General features: G+C 50.2%; 1 protein-coding gene across 1 annotated transcript in view; it reads right to left on the bottom strand.

Annotated features, from left to right (window-relative positions):
- Nucleotides 1-13449, bottom strand: part of TCP11L2 (t-complex 11 like 2) — a 37956-nt gene extending 24507 nt beyond the window's left edge. The window contains exons 1-3 of the mRNA XM_056115307.1: nt 13382-13449; nt 4221-4412; nt 1200-1335 (exon numbers count right to left, since the gene is read on the bottom strand). Of these exons, the coding sequence (XP_055971282.1) occupies nt 1200-1335; nt 4221-4377 (293 nt within the window). The 5' untranslated portion in view covers nt 4378-4412; nt 13382-13449. The remainder of the gene's footprint in view (nt 1-1199; nt 1336-4220; nt 4413-13381) is intronic.
- Between the last annotated feature and the right edge of the window lie 824 nt (nt 13450-14273).

Here is a 14273-nt window from a genome sequence, read left to right as displayed (position 1 = left end):
AAGCATATATCCTCATTTTTCCTTTGAAAGGTAAAAACAGCAAATATATCATAATGCTGTGAGAAATTATAAGGGAGGTTTTGAGGAGTTAAAACTGTGTTAAGGCCGGGAAGAGAGTTCCAAGGGCTGAGTGCATACTGTGCATGCAAGAGGGCTGGGTTTGGTCTTGGCACCATATGGTCCCTTGGAGCACTACCTCTGATCACCAGGTTGGGAATGGTCCCGGAGCATCGCTTGGTATGGATGCCCCCTAACTGCCCTCCCACCCCATTTATGTTAAACTTAGAATTTCTTTCTTTATGTGCAAACAGCATATTCTACCCTGCTGGCTTTAAATGTTAAAATCAATTTTTTTTTTTTGGCTTTTTGGGTCATACCCGGCAATGCACAGGGGTTACTCCTGGCTCTGCACTCAGGAGTCACCCCTGGCGGTGCTCAGGGAACCATATGGGATGCTGGGTATCGAAATGCCCTACCCGCTGTGCTATTGCTCTAGCCCTAAAATCTATTCTTATCACTATTCTTATCCACCCCCAACAACTTCCCCAGAAAATGAAATGACTATCAGTCTTTACAGAAATGCAAATGACAATGCTATCCCTAAGCGAGCTATACAATTCTTCTAGCTCATTCCTATCCAGTCCCTTCAAACCAGGTATGCGAGGCAGGTAATGTCAGAAGCAATAAAAAAAATAAAGAGGAATTATCAGTAGTAAAGGCCTCAAACTGCTTCACTTCTAGTTCTCAGGGAATCTGGCAGCCACTAAATCCACAAGATGTAGAAAGAAAATGCAGGGCCTGGCTCTGACAAGAGCTGCCTCAGGGTCGAGGTTAGCTGGGGTATCCATACAGTTCGAATTCCTAGGTCCAGAGTTCTAAAAATTATGGGTAACAAGTACACCAGAGTAATTTTTTAAAAGATGTAAAACAGGGCTGGAACGGTAGCATAGCGGGTAGGCGCCACCAAGAGTAATTCCTGACTGCATGAGCCAGGAGTACCCCATGTGCATCGCTGGGTGTGACCCAAAAAGCAAAAAAACAAACAAACAAACAAAAAACAAAAGATATAAACCCTTGTTAAAGAACTAAATCATACTTATCTCCAGTAGACAGCATAGAAGAACTTTCAGGAGAGTGTGTGTGTGTGTGTGTGTGTGTGTGTGTGTGTGTGTGTGTGTGTGTGACTGACCCCAGGTTACCTGTTCTCAGGGACAGGAGTTTGCTTCACTTCAAAGTTCTCGTTCACAGCTATTTCATGAGCAAGAGTCAAGTCTAGTAAGTTCCCTGCCGCAGACATCACCTCATCGTAAGTGAGAACTCTGGGAGGGCTTGAGGCTGAAAGAAAAACAGAAACTAGTCAATGTTGTGGAGGAGAATTGTCATCCCATGAACCCTCCTGTTGCCAATGAGGGTTATTTCAACAATTACCTATGAATTTTACAAGAAAAAGAGATACACTCAAATAAGTGGCTTTTTTTGGTGGGGGGCTTTTTTTGGGTTACACCGGTGATGCACAGGGGTTACTCCTGGCTCTGCACTCAGGAATTATTCCTGGCGGTGCTCAGGGGACCATATGGGATTCTGGAAATCGAAACTGGGTCGACTGCATGCAAGGCAAATACCCTACCCGCTGTGCTATCACTCCAGTTCCCTAAGTAAAAGCTTTCTTTGCTTAAAAAGAGTTCACAATTTTGAGAACTTCCTTTGACAGCTTAAGTGACTCATATTCATATAGGACTAACAATACGTCACTTTTCTCAAATCACCTCATTTCAGTATCTATTCACATATACATTTATTATGTGTACCTAGGGAAAGCTGCTAAGTCATTTGACAATGTAGAACTCATTCATTTAAGCAGGCTCAATAGGAAATACCTGGTTTTTTTTTTTTTAAGGTATCATTTCCAAAAAGCCTGAGTAGCATAGCATAATGCTCAGTTCAGTTCTAAGTTTTGTGACTGGAAGTTAGAAGTTACCATTTTACTTCACTGAGGCATACATCACCTCCTCAGACGGCTGAATTAAGGTCATTAAATAAGATAGATTAAAGAACACAGTAAAAAATCAACGAAGATAATTCACATAAAAATAAATTTTATAAGCTAGAGAATCTACTCATGAAGAAGTAGTAATAAGAATTATACTAGGTAATTCTGAAAACTCTCCTAAGAAACTATTCTAATAACTCAGGTCTCATTGAAGGAACTATTGGGACTAGGTTTTTGATCATTAAAATTCATAACCACAATGGTACTAACTGGAAATATTTTGCTACCTACAGTGATGATGGGCTGGAGCAATAGCACAGCGGAAATAGCTTGCACGCAGCCAACATGGCTGACCCGAGTTCGATTCCTCCGCCCCTCTCAGAGAGCCCGGCAAGCTACCAAGAGTATCTCACCTGCACAGCAAAGCCTGGCAAGCTACCCGTGATGTATTCGACATGCCAAACACAGTAACAAGAAGTCTCATGATGGAGACGTTACTGGGCCCGCTCGAGCAAATCGATGAACACAGTGACAGTGACAGTGATGATAATGGTGGTGGTGATGGTAGGGGATAAAGAAGAGGGAGAAGCTTAGGAGAGGGCAGAGAAAAGGAGATGAGTGGGATGGAGGAAGAAGAAATGGTAATACAAGTAATTACTCTTCTTCTGGATAGCTATGTACTATATTGGTGGCCTCAACCCCCATATAATATAGAGAGAGAAGACAGAGAAATGGGAACTGAACATCAGAAAGCTATCTGGCCACTCCTCCATCCCATTACGATTCTCCTTTAAAATGTCTGTGCTCACTGACTGAAAATGTAATTATATCTGAAAGAATTCCTAGAAAGGCTAAAGACATCAAGATGTTCATGAAGTTCTCTCTGTGACAGCAAAAAAGGAAACTAACTAAACGTCCAATGATAAATCTGTGAAAGACTTCATAATCTGTTCACTGGATGGGGTAGTTGGCAGCCATAAAAACGTTTAATGTTTTAAATATATTTTATCATGGGTAAGCGTTGTAGTTATAACACTAAAGGAAAGACTACACTCACACACACACAAACACGTTTTGTGGAAAGTGATATTATGACTAAGTGCTACTAGCTGCCATCTGTGGATGATATTATAGGCAATATTTTCTTTTCTTTATACTTTTGACTTTCCAAATTCTTAGACCAAGGATGCATACATTTCAAATAAGTAAATATGGGGCTGGGGAGATGGTACCGAGATGAAGGCATTTGCCTTGCACTCGGCCAAGGCTGACTGCCCTGGGCAACAGAGCCTGAGAACAGGCCCTGAGCAGTGCTGAATGTGGTCCCCCAACCAAAGAGACAGATAGGAGCAGACTTTTTGTGGAGCCTACATTTCATCACATCAACTATCAGTTGCTTTTCTCATTTGTCAGTGTAAGTGTTCAATTTCCTACCTAAAATGCCAATATAAAAATAAAATCAGAAACACGGCCAAAGCGATAGTACAATAGGTAGGGTTCCTGTCTTGCATACAGATGACCCAGAGTCCACTCCCAGCACCTCACATACCACCACTGAGCCCCGCCAGGAGTGAGCCCTGAGCACTGCCAGGTTTGGCCCAGAAAACAAACAAAAAATGAAAAATACCCACTTTATGCATCTTTAGCTTCTGTATCCCAAAAAGTACCACGGAAGCTGGTCATTTACCTTTTTCTTACCACCACCCTGCCCACCCCACCCCCAAACCCCTGCCCCCAGTCCAGGCATGGAGCAATTCTCCTTGTGGGGCACCTTTCAGGGTTGATTTGCAAAAGAGGTTTTGAAATCATCAGGAAACCTTTATTTCCTGCCCGACCTTTGAATTGGGGCAAGTTTCCTTCCATGTTAACCAAAAGTGATTAGAAAACACTGGTTGGAGTTTGTCCTTGAAAGAAGTCCCCAAAAAATGATCAACAGAAGGCAAGGCTTCCCGCCACTTGAGAGAAAACAGAGGTGTATTTGGAGACTGGAGTTTTAGTCCAAGCAAAGCCCCTCTTACCCTCACCCCCACCCCCCAGGCAGTGAGGCAAAGAAAAATGGGGAAAGCTGCACATTTCGGTGACTATTCCCCACAGCACGTATGGGTGAGCCCCCGGACTCCAGGTGCTATTCAGGGAGGTCTAAGCTAGAAGGTAGGGGGGTACTGTGGGATAGCTGGAATGCCCCTCTCCCCCCACAACCCCGCCACAGACCTGTTCCCCTCCGACTTACAAGTAGGAGAGCTGGATTTGCTGGAGGGGTCGCTGGCAAAGCCCTGCCCAGAACACTCGCTGTCACTGAGCGAAGCCAGGCTTTCCAGAAACTGGGAGGAGTCGGAATCACTGGGCTGGTCCTCGCCCAGGCACTGCTTCTCACCGTTGAAGGGCATGTCTTGTCCCTCGAGTGTGGGTACAGAGAAAGAACCTGTCAGACAAACAGACCCCACGTCAGCATCCTGCGACGCACTCAGGGCTGGCACCAAGGTGCCAGCAGGTGTCTCAGCACTGGAATGGGCCCCAGCGGACTGCATCCTGCTTCCTAGCATCCTGGCCCAACCCACTCTAGCGTGAGGCCTTCGGAAAAGCCTCTCCAGAGGAGAGGGGGTCCACGCCCGTAGGCGGGCACAGAGAAGCTCTCAGCAGTACCAGATTCTCTTCAAAAAAAAAATACCAAAAACAATAGTATGAGACTAACACTCAAGGATGGTAGAGACAAGGGCCAGGAGGATTGGTCCATGGTTGGAAGCTGGCCTCAAGAGGGGGGAGGGGGGGAGGGGGGAGGGAGAAAGGACCACTAAGTCGATGATAGCTGGAAGGATGGCTTGGGACGGGGGGGATGCGTGCTGGCCTCCAAGTACCTGTATTGCAAATCATAATACCCAGAACGAGAGAGAAAGACAAAGAATCAAAAGGAGGATGGAGGGGACGAAGGAGGTGGGTGGTGGAGGAATATGGAGGACACTGGTGGTGGGAAATGTACTCTGATGGAGGGAATGGGCGTTCGAACATTGTATGACTGAAACCCAAACCCACCTGTAACTGTATCTCACAATGATTCAATTAAAAGTGCAGGTAACATGGCAAAAAAAAAAACCCAAAAAACTAAATTAGCACTGTCAGCACTGTCCTCCCGTTGATCATCGATTTGTTCGAGCGGGCATCAACAACATCTCTATTGTGAGACTTGTTACTGTGTTTGGCATATCGAATATGTCACGGGGAGCTTGCCAGGCTTTTCCGTGTGGGCAGAATACTCTCAGTAGCTTGTCAGGCTTTCTGAGAGGGGCGAAGGAATCGAACCAGGGTCAGCTGCGTGAAAGGCAAATGCCCTACCCACTATGCTATGGCGCCAAAAAAATATGATTAAAAAAAAAGTGATCACACACGTTCTTCCTCCTTCTGGGATGCTAACAGGGCAAGAGAGGAGGGCAGAGTGGGCTTTGCCACAGGCCTCTCTAGGTTTGAAGCACCGTCTGTTTCCTCTCCTGTGGCTTTGAGGAAGTCACTTAGCCACCTATCTCCTCCAGAAAACGGGGTTGGGAGATCAATTCGGGGGGGCAATTGACAGAGGCAATAGGACGAGCCTCCTGGAAGCACCTCACACCTCACGTGGCAGCCATTCTAGACCCCTTGACTGAGAACCAGCCTCGGGGGCCCAGTGCTCTCTGCAGACCACTTCGTGGCACATCCTTAGGGTCTCCATTTTGCTGCACGCGGCCCTGGCATGAGTGGCAAGGCTGGGTATTTAGTTGGTAGGTGGTGATTTCAAAAATCCCCACTGCCACCCAATAAACACACAGGCACCAGAGACCCTCACTCACAGATGGGTAGGAAGAGGGCAGGACGGACTCCAAGGGACAAGAAATCCAATGTCACAAAACCAGTTTCACGCCAAGTCTAGTGTCATTTATGGACATCAAACTGCCTTCCAAGAAAGGGCAGGGCAGCTGGGCCAATCATCAGAGAGAATGGGGGATACTCAGACCTATGCCCGGGGCCCCTGCCAGGCAAGGACCCTGAGACTGTGGCATCTAGCGGAGACAGAACAGTGTTCAGTGAGTCTCTTTAAACCCCACCCACCCATGCAATGAAGCACATCGGTCTCTGAAAGCTGCTACGTGCAATGGCGTGTGTGCCTTGTCACGCTTGCAGTTTTCAATGAACCCTGTCCTTATCTGCCAAGGGACTGCAACACGCTGGGTACTGGGAAGGAGTTCGTACCCAGGGCCTACTCTCCCATGAGTGCCAGCAGCTGGAAGAGAAGGGTCTAGAAAGCCTCACTGGGGTGAAGGAAGGAGAGGCGGGGTGGGGACAAAGGAGGGAATCCAGCCTTTGCTGAGAGACTTGGCGCTGGTTTTCCTCCTGTGGGTAGGACAAGGCCAGGATAAGCATGTACTTGAGGGGACCAACAACCCGGGCCACTTGTGCCGAGTCTACACAAACCACCTTCTTCTGTCTTGTCCCCTGGACAAAGGCACCCTGGTTTAGCACTCCCACTCTTTTTCTTTTTTTATTAACTGAATCACCGTGGGATAGTTAAAGAACATTCATAGTTGCGTTTCAGTTATATAATTATTGAACACCCATACCTCCACCAGTGTACATTTTCCACCACCAATGTCCCCAGTACCCTCCCTCCCAACCCCCCTCCCTCTGCCTCTATGGCAATTTCCTTCTTTCTCGCTACTCCTGGGCACCATGGTTTGCAATACAGATACTGAGAGGCCACCATGTTTGGTCCTTCATCTACTTTCAGCACACATCTCCCATTCTGAATGATCCCTCCAACCATCATTGATTTGGTGATTCCTTCTCTATTCCAGCTGCCTTCTCCCCCAGCACATGAAGCAGGCTTCCAACTGTGGAGCATTATTCCCAGCCCTTGTCTCTACTGACCTTGGGTGTTAGTCTCATATTTTTTTATATGCCACAAATGAGCAACACACCCACTTTTGTAAAAAGCACTAACCCACAGGCTGCGTCTGCAGAGCCAAAGGCCAGGCACGGAAGGAAGCTGACAGGAAGCTTCCATGCAAGAACACACCCCTTTTCTCTCAGAGTTCCTACAGCTGCCGGGTCACTGGCCTCCTCTGCCTGATGCTAACTACATCCGACTGGAGCTTTTGCTCCATCCTGCAGCAGGGAAAGGGAGAGAGGGCAGAAGAGAAGGGTCTGTTCTAACCCTTTCACTTAGAGCAAATTCCAGATCCTAAACAGAATGTCTACTCGCTCCTTCTCTTTGCCAGTACTCTCCGATGGATGGCATTTCTAGAAAATGCCGCCTTGTCCAGGAAGCCTTCCTTCCATCCTCAGGGCTGAGAGCCTGGCAACCTTCGTTGTATGACTGAAGCACCTCTTTCACAGTTCCACACCAGCAGGTATTTCTCTGAAGCTATATTCTACCTCTGACTCCTCTCAGTAAGGCAGGGACCATGTCCTGGCCAGTGTCAGTGGCAAGGATGTGTCAAGAACGTACTTGGTGTCAGCAGAATTGGTATCCCAGTTGGTACAGTTTCAACCAGAACATTTGCAAACTGATATTACTCCACACCTGCAGGCCTGGCACTGCTAAAGCTCTAGCCATGGGGCAGAGAACCTACTATTAAGCCTTATTAGGTTTAAGACTCTTGGTTGTTGTCACACTCTTGATTGAATACATCTTCAACTTGTTTCCACTAAGTTTTAAAAGTCACTCCACTGTATTAAGTGTGTGTGTGTGTGTGTGTGTGTGTGTGTGTCCTGCACTTCATTTCTCTTCATTTTTTTCAAGTCAAGGTGAATGAAAGACCTCATCCATAAGAACTTGCAGACTCACTTTATAGTCGTAACCGTCACCTTCACTTTCAACTCCAGCTGAAGAGCACACATCACTTACTTGCATTTAACGAGGCAGCAAAGTTCAAAGATTAAAAAATCAAATATTTAAGAATTACATCAGGAGTTAGAAGCTGAGGGCTCGTGGCCTGGGCGTGTCATGGAATTGCTTCAAGCCTGTATTTCCCATCTGCTCTCTTCCCCTCATTGTTCCTCAGCAGGTTAGGCCCGCAGCTATAAGGTCCCTTTCAAGCTAGAAAGTACTAAAATGTTGTGAACAGAGTTCCATGAGACAACACTAGAAAGCTTGGGAAACTGAATGTGGTCATCAGGTTGCTTGAAAATATGCAACCAAATTCTCTCTGGGTAAGTCTCTGGAGGCACCTGATGGCTCAGGGGATAAACTTGCAAATTTAAAGCTTCAAAAAAAAAAATTTAGGAACTCATTTAGTTGGCAGCCGTCTCACTAAAAATAAACTTTAATGCATTAAGCAGAAGCTTTACTTTGAAGCCAAAATGCACAGTATTACTGGATTACGGAATTTCCTGTTTCCTCATCATAGTCCTACTAATAATATCTAACTCACAGGGTTGTGTGAGATTTCATTTAGTCAACATATGCAGAGTTCTTAGAGCAGGGACAGAGTAAACAGGATGCACGCGTCTGCTATTCTTGGCATCATTTGCCTTTTTAGTGTTGCTGTTGTTATTATCATCGTTTCAGGCATTTGAGAGATGGAAACATACAGGTAGTTCGCCAAGGACTCCTGCACTTGTTTGAAACAAACAAAAAAAAACCCAAAGCAAACCACCCATGATGACCTCACTGGTCTACAAGCTCCTCTGTACCGATAGTTACTTTTCTCGGTTTTGAGTTTCTACATAAGTCAGCTGGGGACAAAGGCACTTGACCCAAAACACAGTGATGATAATTAGACTGCTTTAAAGACTATTTTTGGATTCTCTCTTAGTGCGGTGCTAATGAAACTAGGCTGTTTATTTTTTGAAAGGCAAAGTTAATTTGGAAGCCAGGGAGCCAGCTCAAAAGGCAGGAGCACATGCTCTGCCCGGGGCAGCACAGGTTCAACCCTCCGGTCTTCGGCACATTGGAAGAAACCAAGCAACAAGCTCAAAACAGCCTCCTCCACCCCCAAGAACTTCTGGGACCCCCCAAACTGAAAAAAAAAGCAATAAAAAAGATAAGTTTTTCAAACACATAAACATAAACCACAGTTAAGGTTTGCTTTACCAATGGAACTCTGAAGCCATCCATACAACTTTTCAGGAAAACCACATCTCATGCAACCCAGAGGGCTGCCCAACTGGCTACAGGTCAAGCTAAAGATGTAGCCGAAGCTCAGATAGAGAAGGGAGCACCAAATAAAGGGTGTTGGGAGAATCCTCCCAGGATGGGAGAAGCATGCTGAAAGTAGACTATAGACCAAACATGACTGCCACTCACTGCCTCTTTTGCAAACCACAACACCCAAAAGGAGAGAGAGAACAGAGGGGAATGCCCTGCCACAGAGGCAGGATGGGATGGGGGGTGGGAGGGGTACTGGGATCGTGGTGGTGGGAAATGGGCACTGGTGGAGGGATGGGTACTTGATCATTGTATAATTGAAACCCAAACACAAAATTTGTAAGTCTACAACTGTACCTCATGGTGCCTCACTAATAAATAAATAAATAAATAAATAAATGAAGATGTAGCTGAGCTCAACCCCAAGTAAAGCCTCTGACCAAACAGTGGCTCCGCGTTCGGAGAGCACAACCTGAGCTTTACTGGAGTACTGTATCCTTGATAACAACGCCATATGAATGTGATAGGGGAGGCAGCAGGGACTCCAAGACCACTGGATGAATGGCAAGCAGTGTAAACAGTGTCAACTGACTGGGTTAGAGGGGAGGAAGTGGGTAGAGGGATCCTAAGGAGCTAGCCTGTGTCCCACCCACGAATGTGGGGTCAGCTGACATTTCGTGAGTGATAAAACACCTCTGTCTGGGCTCCCAACTTCACTTCGTTACTTCCTTTCGGCACGGAACTGTCTGAAATGGTCATGACAGCAGAAACCCACCTGTGACAGTGTGCAGGCTCCTGAGGCGGCAAGAACACCCGTTCTGGAGCAGGAGTTTTGTGAGAGATTTTCCACAGGGGTCCTTCCTGGAGGTGTTTGGAAGCCCAGGCCAATCCCAGTGGTGCCACAGCTAATGGCTAATGTAGCCAAAGGGTGGGCGCTCTCACTCTCTCTCTCCCCCCCCATCCCTCCTCCCTCTCTTCCCCTCTCTTTGCCCCTCTCCCTCCCTTCCCCCCATCTCCACTCTGAGCCAGGGTTCTTGATCCTAACTCTTAATTTTTACTGAGAGGGACAGGGTACTTATCATTTGCAAGAACGGAGACTGCTCTACCTTATAAATTTCCGTGGGTTAGAAGCTGTTTATGTCAAGTACTTAAGCTCTGATTGCTTACCAGATATGACGATTACTTTGTTCTTATTAAAAGAATTTCTGAATACCAAAAGTACCAATGCCACAGACACTCTGAAAAGCAAAATACATGCTGCTGACGAATAGAGACTTGGCAACTGAGTACAAGAGATGATCCTACTGGATTCTGTACTGAAGGAGGGAAGAAAATCTTATAATGGGCCTTACTGGGTCAGTGGGCAACTATTAAAATACCTCTCATGGTCAGTAGCCAGGGATCAAAATTATAATCATTGCATCTACTGGTGATACTAAGTTTTTGAAGCAAACGTATAGTGATATGCATTGAGGAACAGAGTCCTAAAGCAGGAGACATTTTTCCTCGAAGGGTTTAAAGGAGAAAAGTAAAAACAACAGAAGCATATGAGGCAAATGTTAATACATAAATTGGAGTGAAAACCAGACAACAGGAAGTTCTCTGGACTTCTCCCAACTTAAAGACTGCCTGGAATACGGCAGGAGCTCCATGAGTGCATCAAGCAACCTTCTTGTTCCCAAGCCTGAGTTTGCCTTCTCCGGTCTCTTCCACAAGGCTCAAGTGCCTATGAAGCACTCACAGTACCACAGCTGTTTCTGTCCCTACTAGGCGTTGGAAGACGCCACACACCCGCCTCCACATTTCTAAGTGCCTATATTTCAAAGCAATTCAATAATGCAACATGTACTCAGATAACTCAAACTGAGAGCAAAGACTCCCAGTTCTAGACTCTGAAGGAACAAATACTTTGTATCGGTCTCCCTCCTAATGTTCACAGAGCAATAACAATCTGAGCTGGACAGATATCCATTGCTTATTTGGACCCACATATCTGATAACAGGTGTTTTAACTCCTGGAATCTCCACTCTCGCCTTGCTCCCTCAGGGATGCTCATCTCTTAATTTTATAGAGGAAAACCTGACGTTCAAGTGTTTTTGCCCAAGAGTTCCCAGCAGGGGAAAACAAAACAAAACAAAACAAAACAAAAACAAAACAGCAGCAGAGACCCCAAACCCAAGTTCTTGCGCCCCCCAGCACTGCTCACCGGTTCTCCATCCTCTCTTGCTTCCCATCACTGCTGGACACTGCACCTGCTCCTGTGCCATGGGTGAAGGGCATCACAAAGTATCCAAAGCCCCTAACTACGTCCTGCCATTTCACCAGGGACTGAAATCAAGCCACCAACTCCATCCTTAAAAACCCAAATGTCATCAGAAGGGTAAAGTGAGCACAGCCCCAAACACCAGAAACACTTAAGAGGTGAATTTGTCCCTATCAGTAGAACCTGAGCAGAACCAATGCAATCGGGTGGGGGGGGGGGGAGGTGGGATGTTGAGGAAAAGAGACGGTTCAAAAAAACCAGCTGTCAGACTGCCCCCTTCAAGCCCCGCTGAAGTGCAAGCACCCACCACCAATTGGGGTGCAGTGCCGGGTGAGTCAGTGCTGGAGACCCAGCTAGATGGGAAATCTCTGTCTTCCGCAAAATTCTGTTTTGGCGAGTGTCAAGGAGCAGCGCTAAGACCGTCTAGGTGCAGCCCAGCAATGAGCAAAGACAGGGATGCCGGGAATGTGTAGCTAGAGATGCAGGCTCTCATCAAAGTCCAGCGAAAGTGCAGCCTGCAGCTGCTGCCCCAGGGAGAAGAAAGGTTTCTAAGCACGCAGGAAAGTGCTTCTCCACTGCCTGGCGGCTGTCTGGACACCAGCTGGGGGCCCTCAACACCTTGGCAAGGGGCCTGGAGGCTATGATCCTGCAGTGACTTGGTTCTCTCCAGCCCGGGGCCACTTTCCGCCTGGCAATCTCCCTGAGCCACCAAATCTACACCTGTAACCACCAAAGGCCAGAGGTAAAGGGCAGCAGGGCACTGACAAGTTACTGGAAGAGCTAGTGGAGGCAGGGGAACTGCAGCTTGCTCTGGAGGGCCAGGACAAGAAGGGTCAACTCCGCACTAGAGAGTGCAGCTTCGCTCTGCCCCCAGTGCCCTAGACCCATGGTTCCACTCCCCTCCGGGGGTCGCCCTCCGGATGGGGTCGTACTAAGCATAGGGTGTGGCCCTGGTGCAAGGGCCTATGGAGACGTGTGGGGCCCGGGGGACGACGCGGACAACTGTTCTTCAAGGTTCAAGTACCAGGACATCCTCCAAAGGCGTTACTTGCCCAGGCTGCACCTCGCCAGTCCCGACGTCTCCAGCCTCACCCTAGCCTCTAATTGAGCCATCCCGTTCCCCTTATCTGGCCCAGACGCTCATCATCTATCAAGACACTCATCTGCAAGGGAAACCGCCACCGAGCCCGGCAAGATTCCCCAGCGAAAGTTTCTCCAAAGACCTAAACGGGCACCTAAGCAGGCCGTGCACGGGGCCGCCTCCAAATGCACGCGGTGCCTCCTCCCTGGGGGAGCAACGAGGGGCAACACCTGCGATCCCGCCCCGCCAGCCGGCCCCGAGCAGACCCCAACCCCTGTTCCCCCCAGTCCAACGGAGTAACGGGGTGGAGCCTGCACGACCCCCCTCCTCCCCACTGCCGTCCTCGGGGCGTGCCTCCCCGCAGGCAGCACGTTTCCTGTCAAAACAAACCCGGGGGAGGGGGTGGCGGGGGAGGGCCCAGCGGAGGCCGCGCCGCGGAAACCTCGGCAACCCGCACCCAAACAGCCCGCCCGGCGACAGGTGCCCCCCTCCCCGGAGCCCGGGGGGACAGGGCAGCCGAGGACCGCGCCGGCGCTGGCACCCGCCCAGCGCGATGTAAACAAAACGGCCCGGGCCGCGTCCCCTCGGCCGCTCCGGGCCCCCGAAGCTTGCGGCCACCGCTTGGCAATCGCCACCCCCCACCCCCAGACTCGCTTCCACGCGGGACGGCGGTTCGCGGGAATTAAGGGGGGGGGGGGAGAGGTGGAAGGGGAGCGGGGACTGCACCGCTCCGGGCATCCCGGAAGGGGACGGCGGGCAGAGGGAACTTGCATCGCTCCGGGGGCAGCCGGGGACCGAGTCCCCAGGTGGGTCGGGGAGGTTCTCCCGCTGTCCTCCGGGGCGAGGGGTTCCCCCCCCACTCCTCCCGCCCCCGCAGCTCGACAGGGCCCGTCACCTCCCGGCCCCCACCCCGCGCCGGGATGGATACACACCGAGCTGGGCGCGGAGCCCCGAGTGGATGTGTCCTCGCCACGCAGCGCAGCAGCCCCGAGCAAGTTCCCCAGGCCCCCACCCCTCAACCTCTCGCTCTCCAACCCCCCCACCCCACGCGGTATTTAAAGGGCCGGGAGGGACTCCGGGGAGACAGCCAGGACGCCGCCACCGGGCAGCCGACCGCGGGGTGGGGGGGTGCGCAGAGGACGCGCGGCCGCGGGAGCAAGGCAGGGTGCTAAGAGCACTGGGGGCCGGGCACCCACAGCCTCGGCCTCTCAGCCAAGCAGTGTTCGTCCAGGACGCAGCGAGCTGGACGCTTCGGGGGCTCTGGGCGGGATGTGCGGGAAGGACCGATCCCCCCCCGGCCGCGGGCGGCGAGTGCGGCGCTCCGGAGGCTGCTGGGGGCGGGGCGAGAAGTGTTTACGGAACTGCGGCGACGGCGCTGCCGGGAGAGCGAGGCGCTGTGGGCGGGGCCTATGGAATGTGGGCGTGTTGGGGGCGGGGCAGGGGCGGGACGAGCCGCCGGGAAGGCCGCTGAGCGGCGGGTGGAGGAGCCCTGCGCTGGGCTGGGCGTGGGACTAGGCGCTGTGGGCGTGGTCTGTGATATGTGGGCGGGTCGGAGGCGTGTCGGGGCAAGTCGGGCCTCCAGGAAGGTTGCTGAGAGTCTGGCGGAGGAGCCCCGTGCAGGGCGAGGCGCTAGGTTGCCGTGGGCGGGGCCTATGGGCTGTGGGCGTGCCGGGCCGCCAGGGAGGCCCCTGAGGGTCTGGCGGAGGATTCTGCGCTGAGGTTGGACCGGGGCGCCAGCGCTGAATGAAGATGCACTAGCTTGTGCTGAGTTTACCTTTCTTGTCCTGGCCCTCCTTAACTAGGTGCAATTCTGACTAGATCTCT

This window comes from Sorex fumeus, unplaced genomic scaffold (genome assembly GCF_029834395.1).
Source record: "Sorex fumeus unplaced genomic scaffold, SorFum_2.1 ptg000003l, whole genome shotgun sequence".
Classification (NCBI taxonomy): domain Eukaryota; kingdom Metazoa; phylum Chordata; class Mammalia; order Eulipotyphla; family Soricidae; genus Sorex; species Sorex fumeus.
Note: the sequence above shows the minus strand (reverse complement) of the source record. Positions and strands in the feature narration are given on the sequence as shown.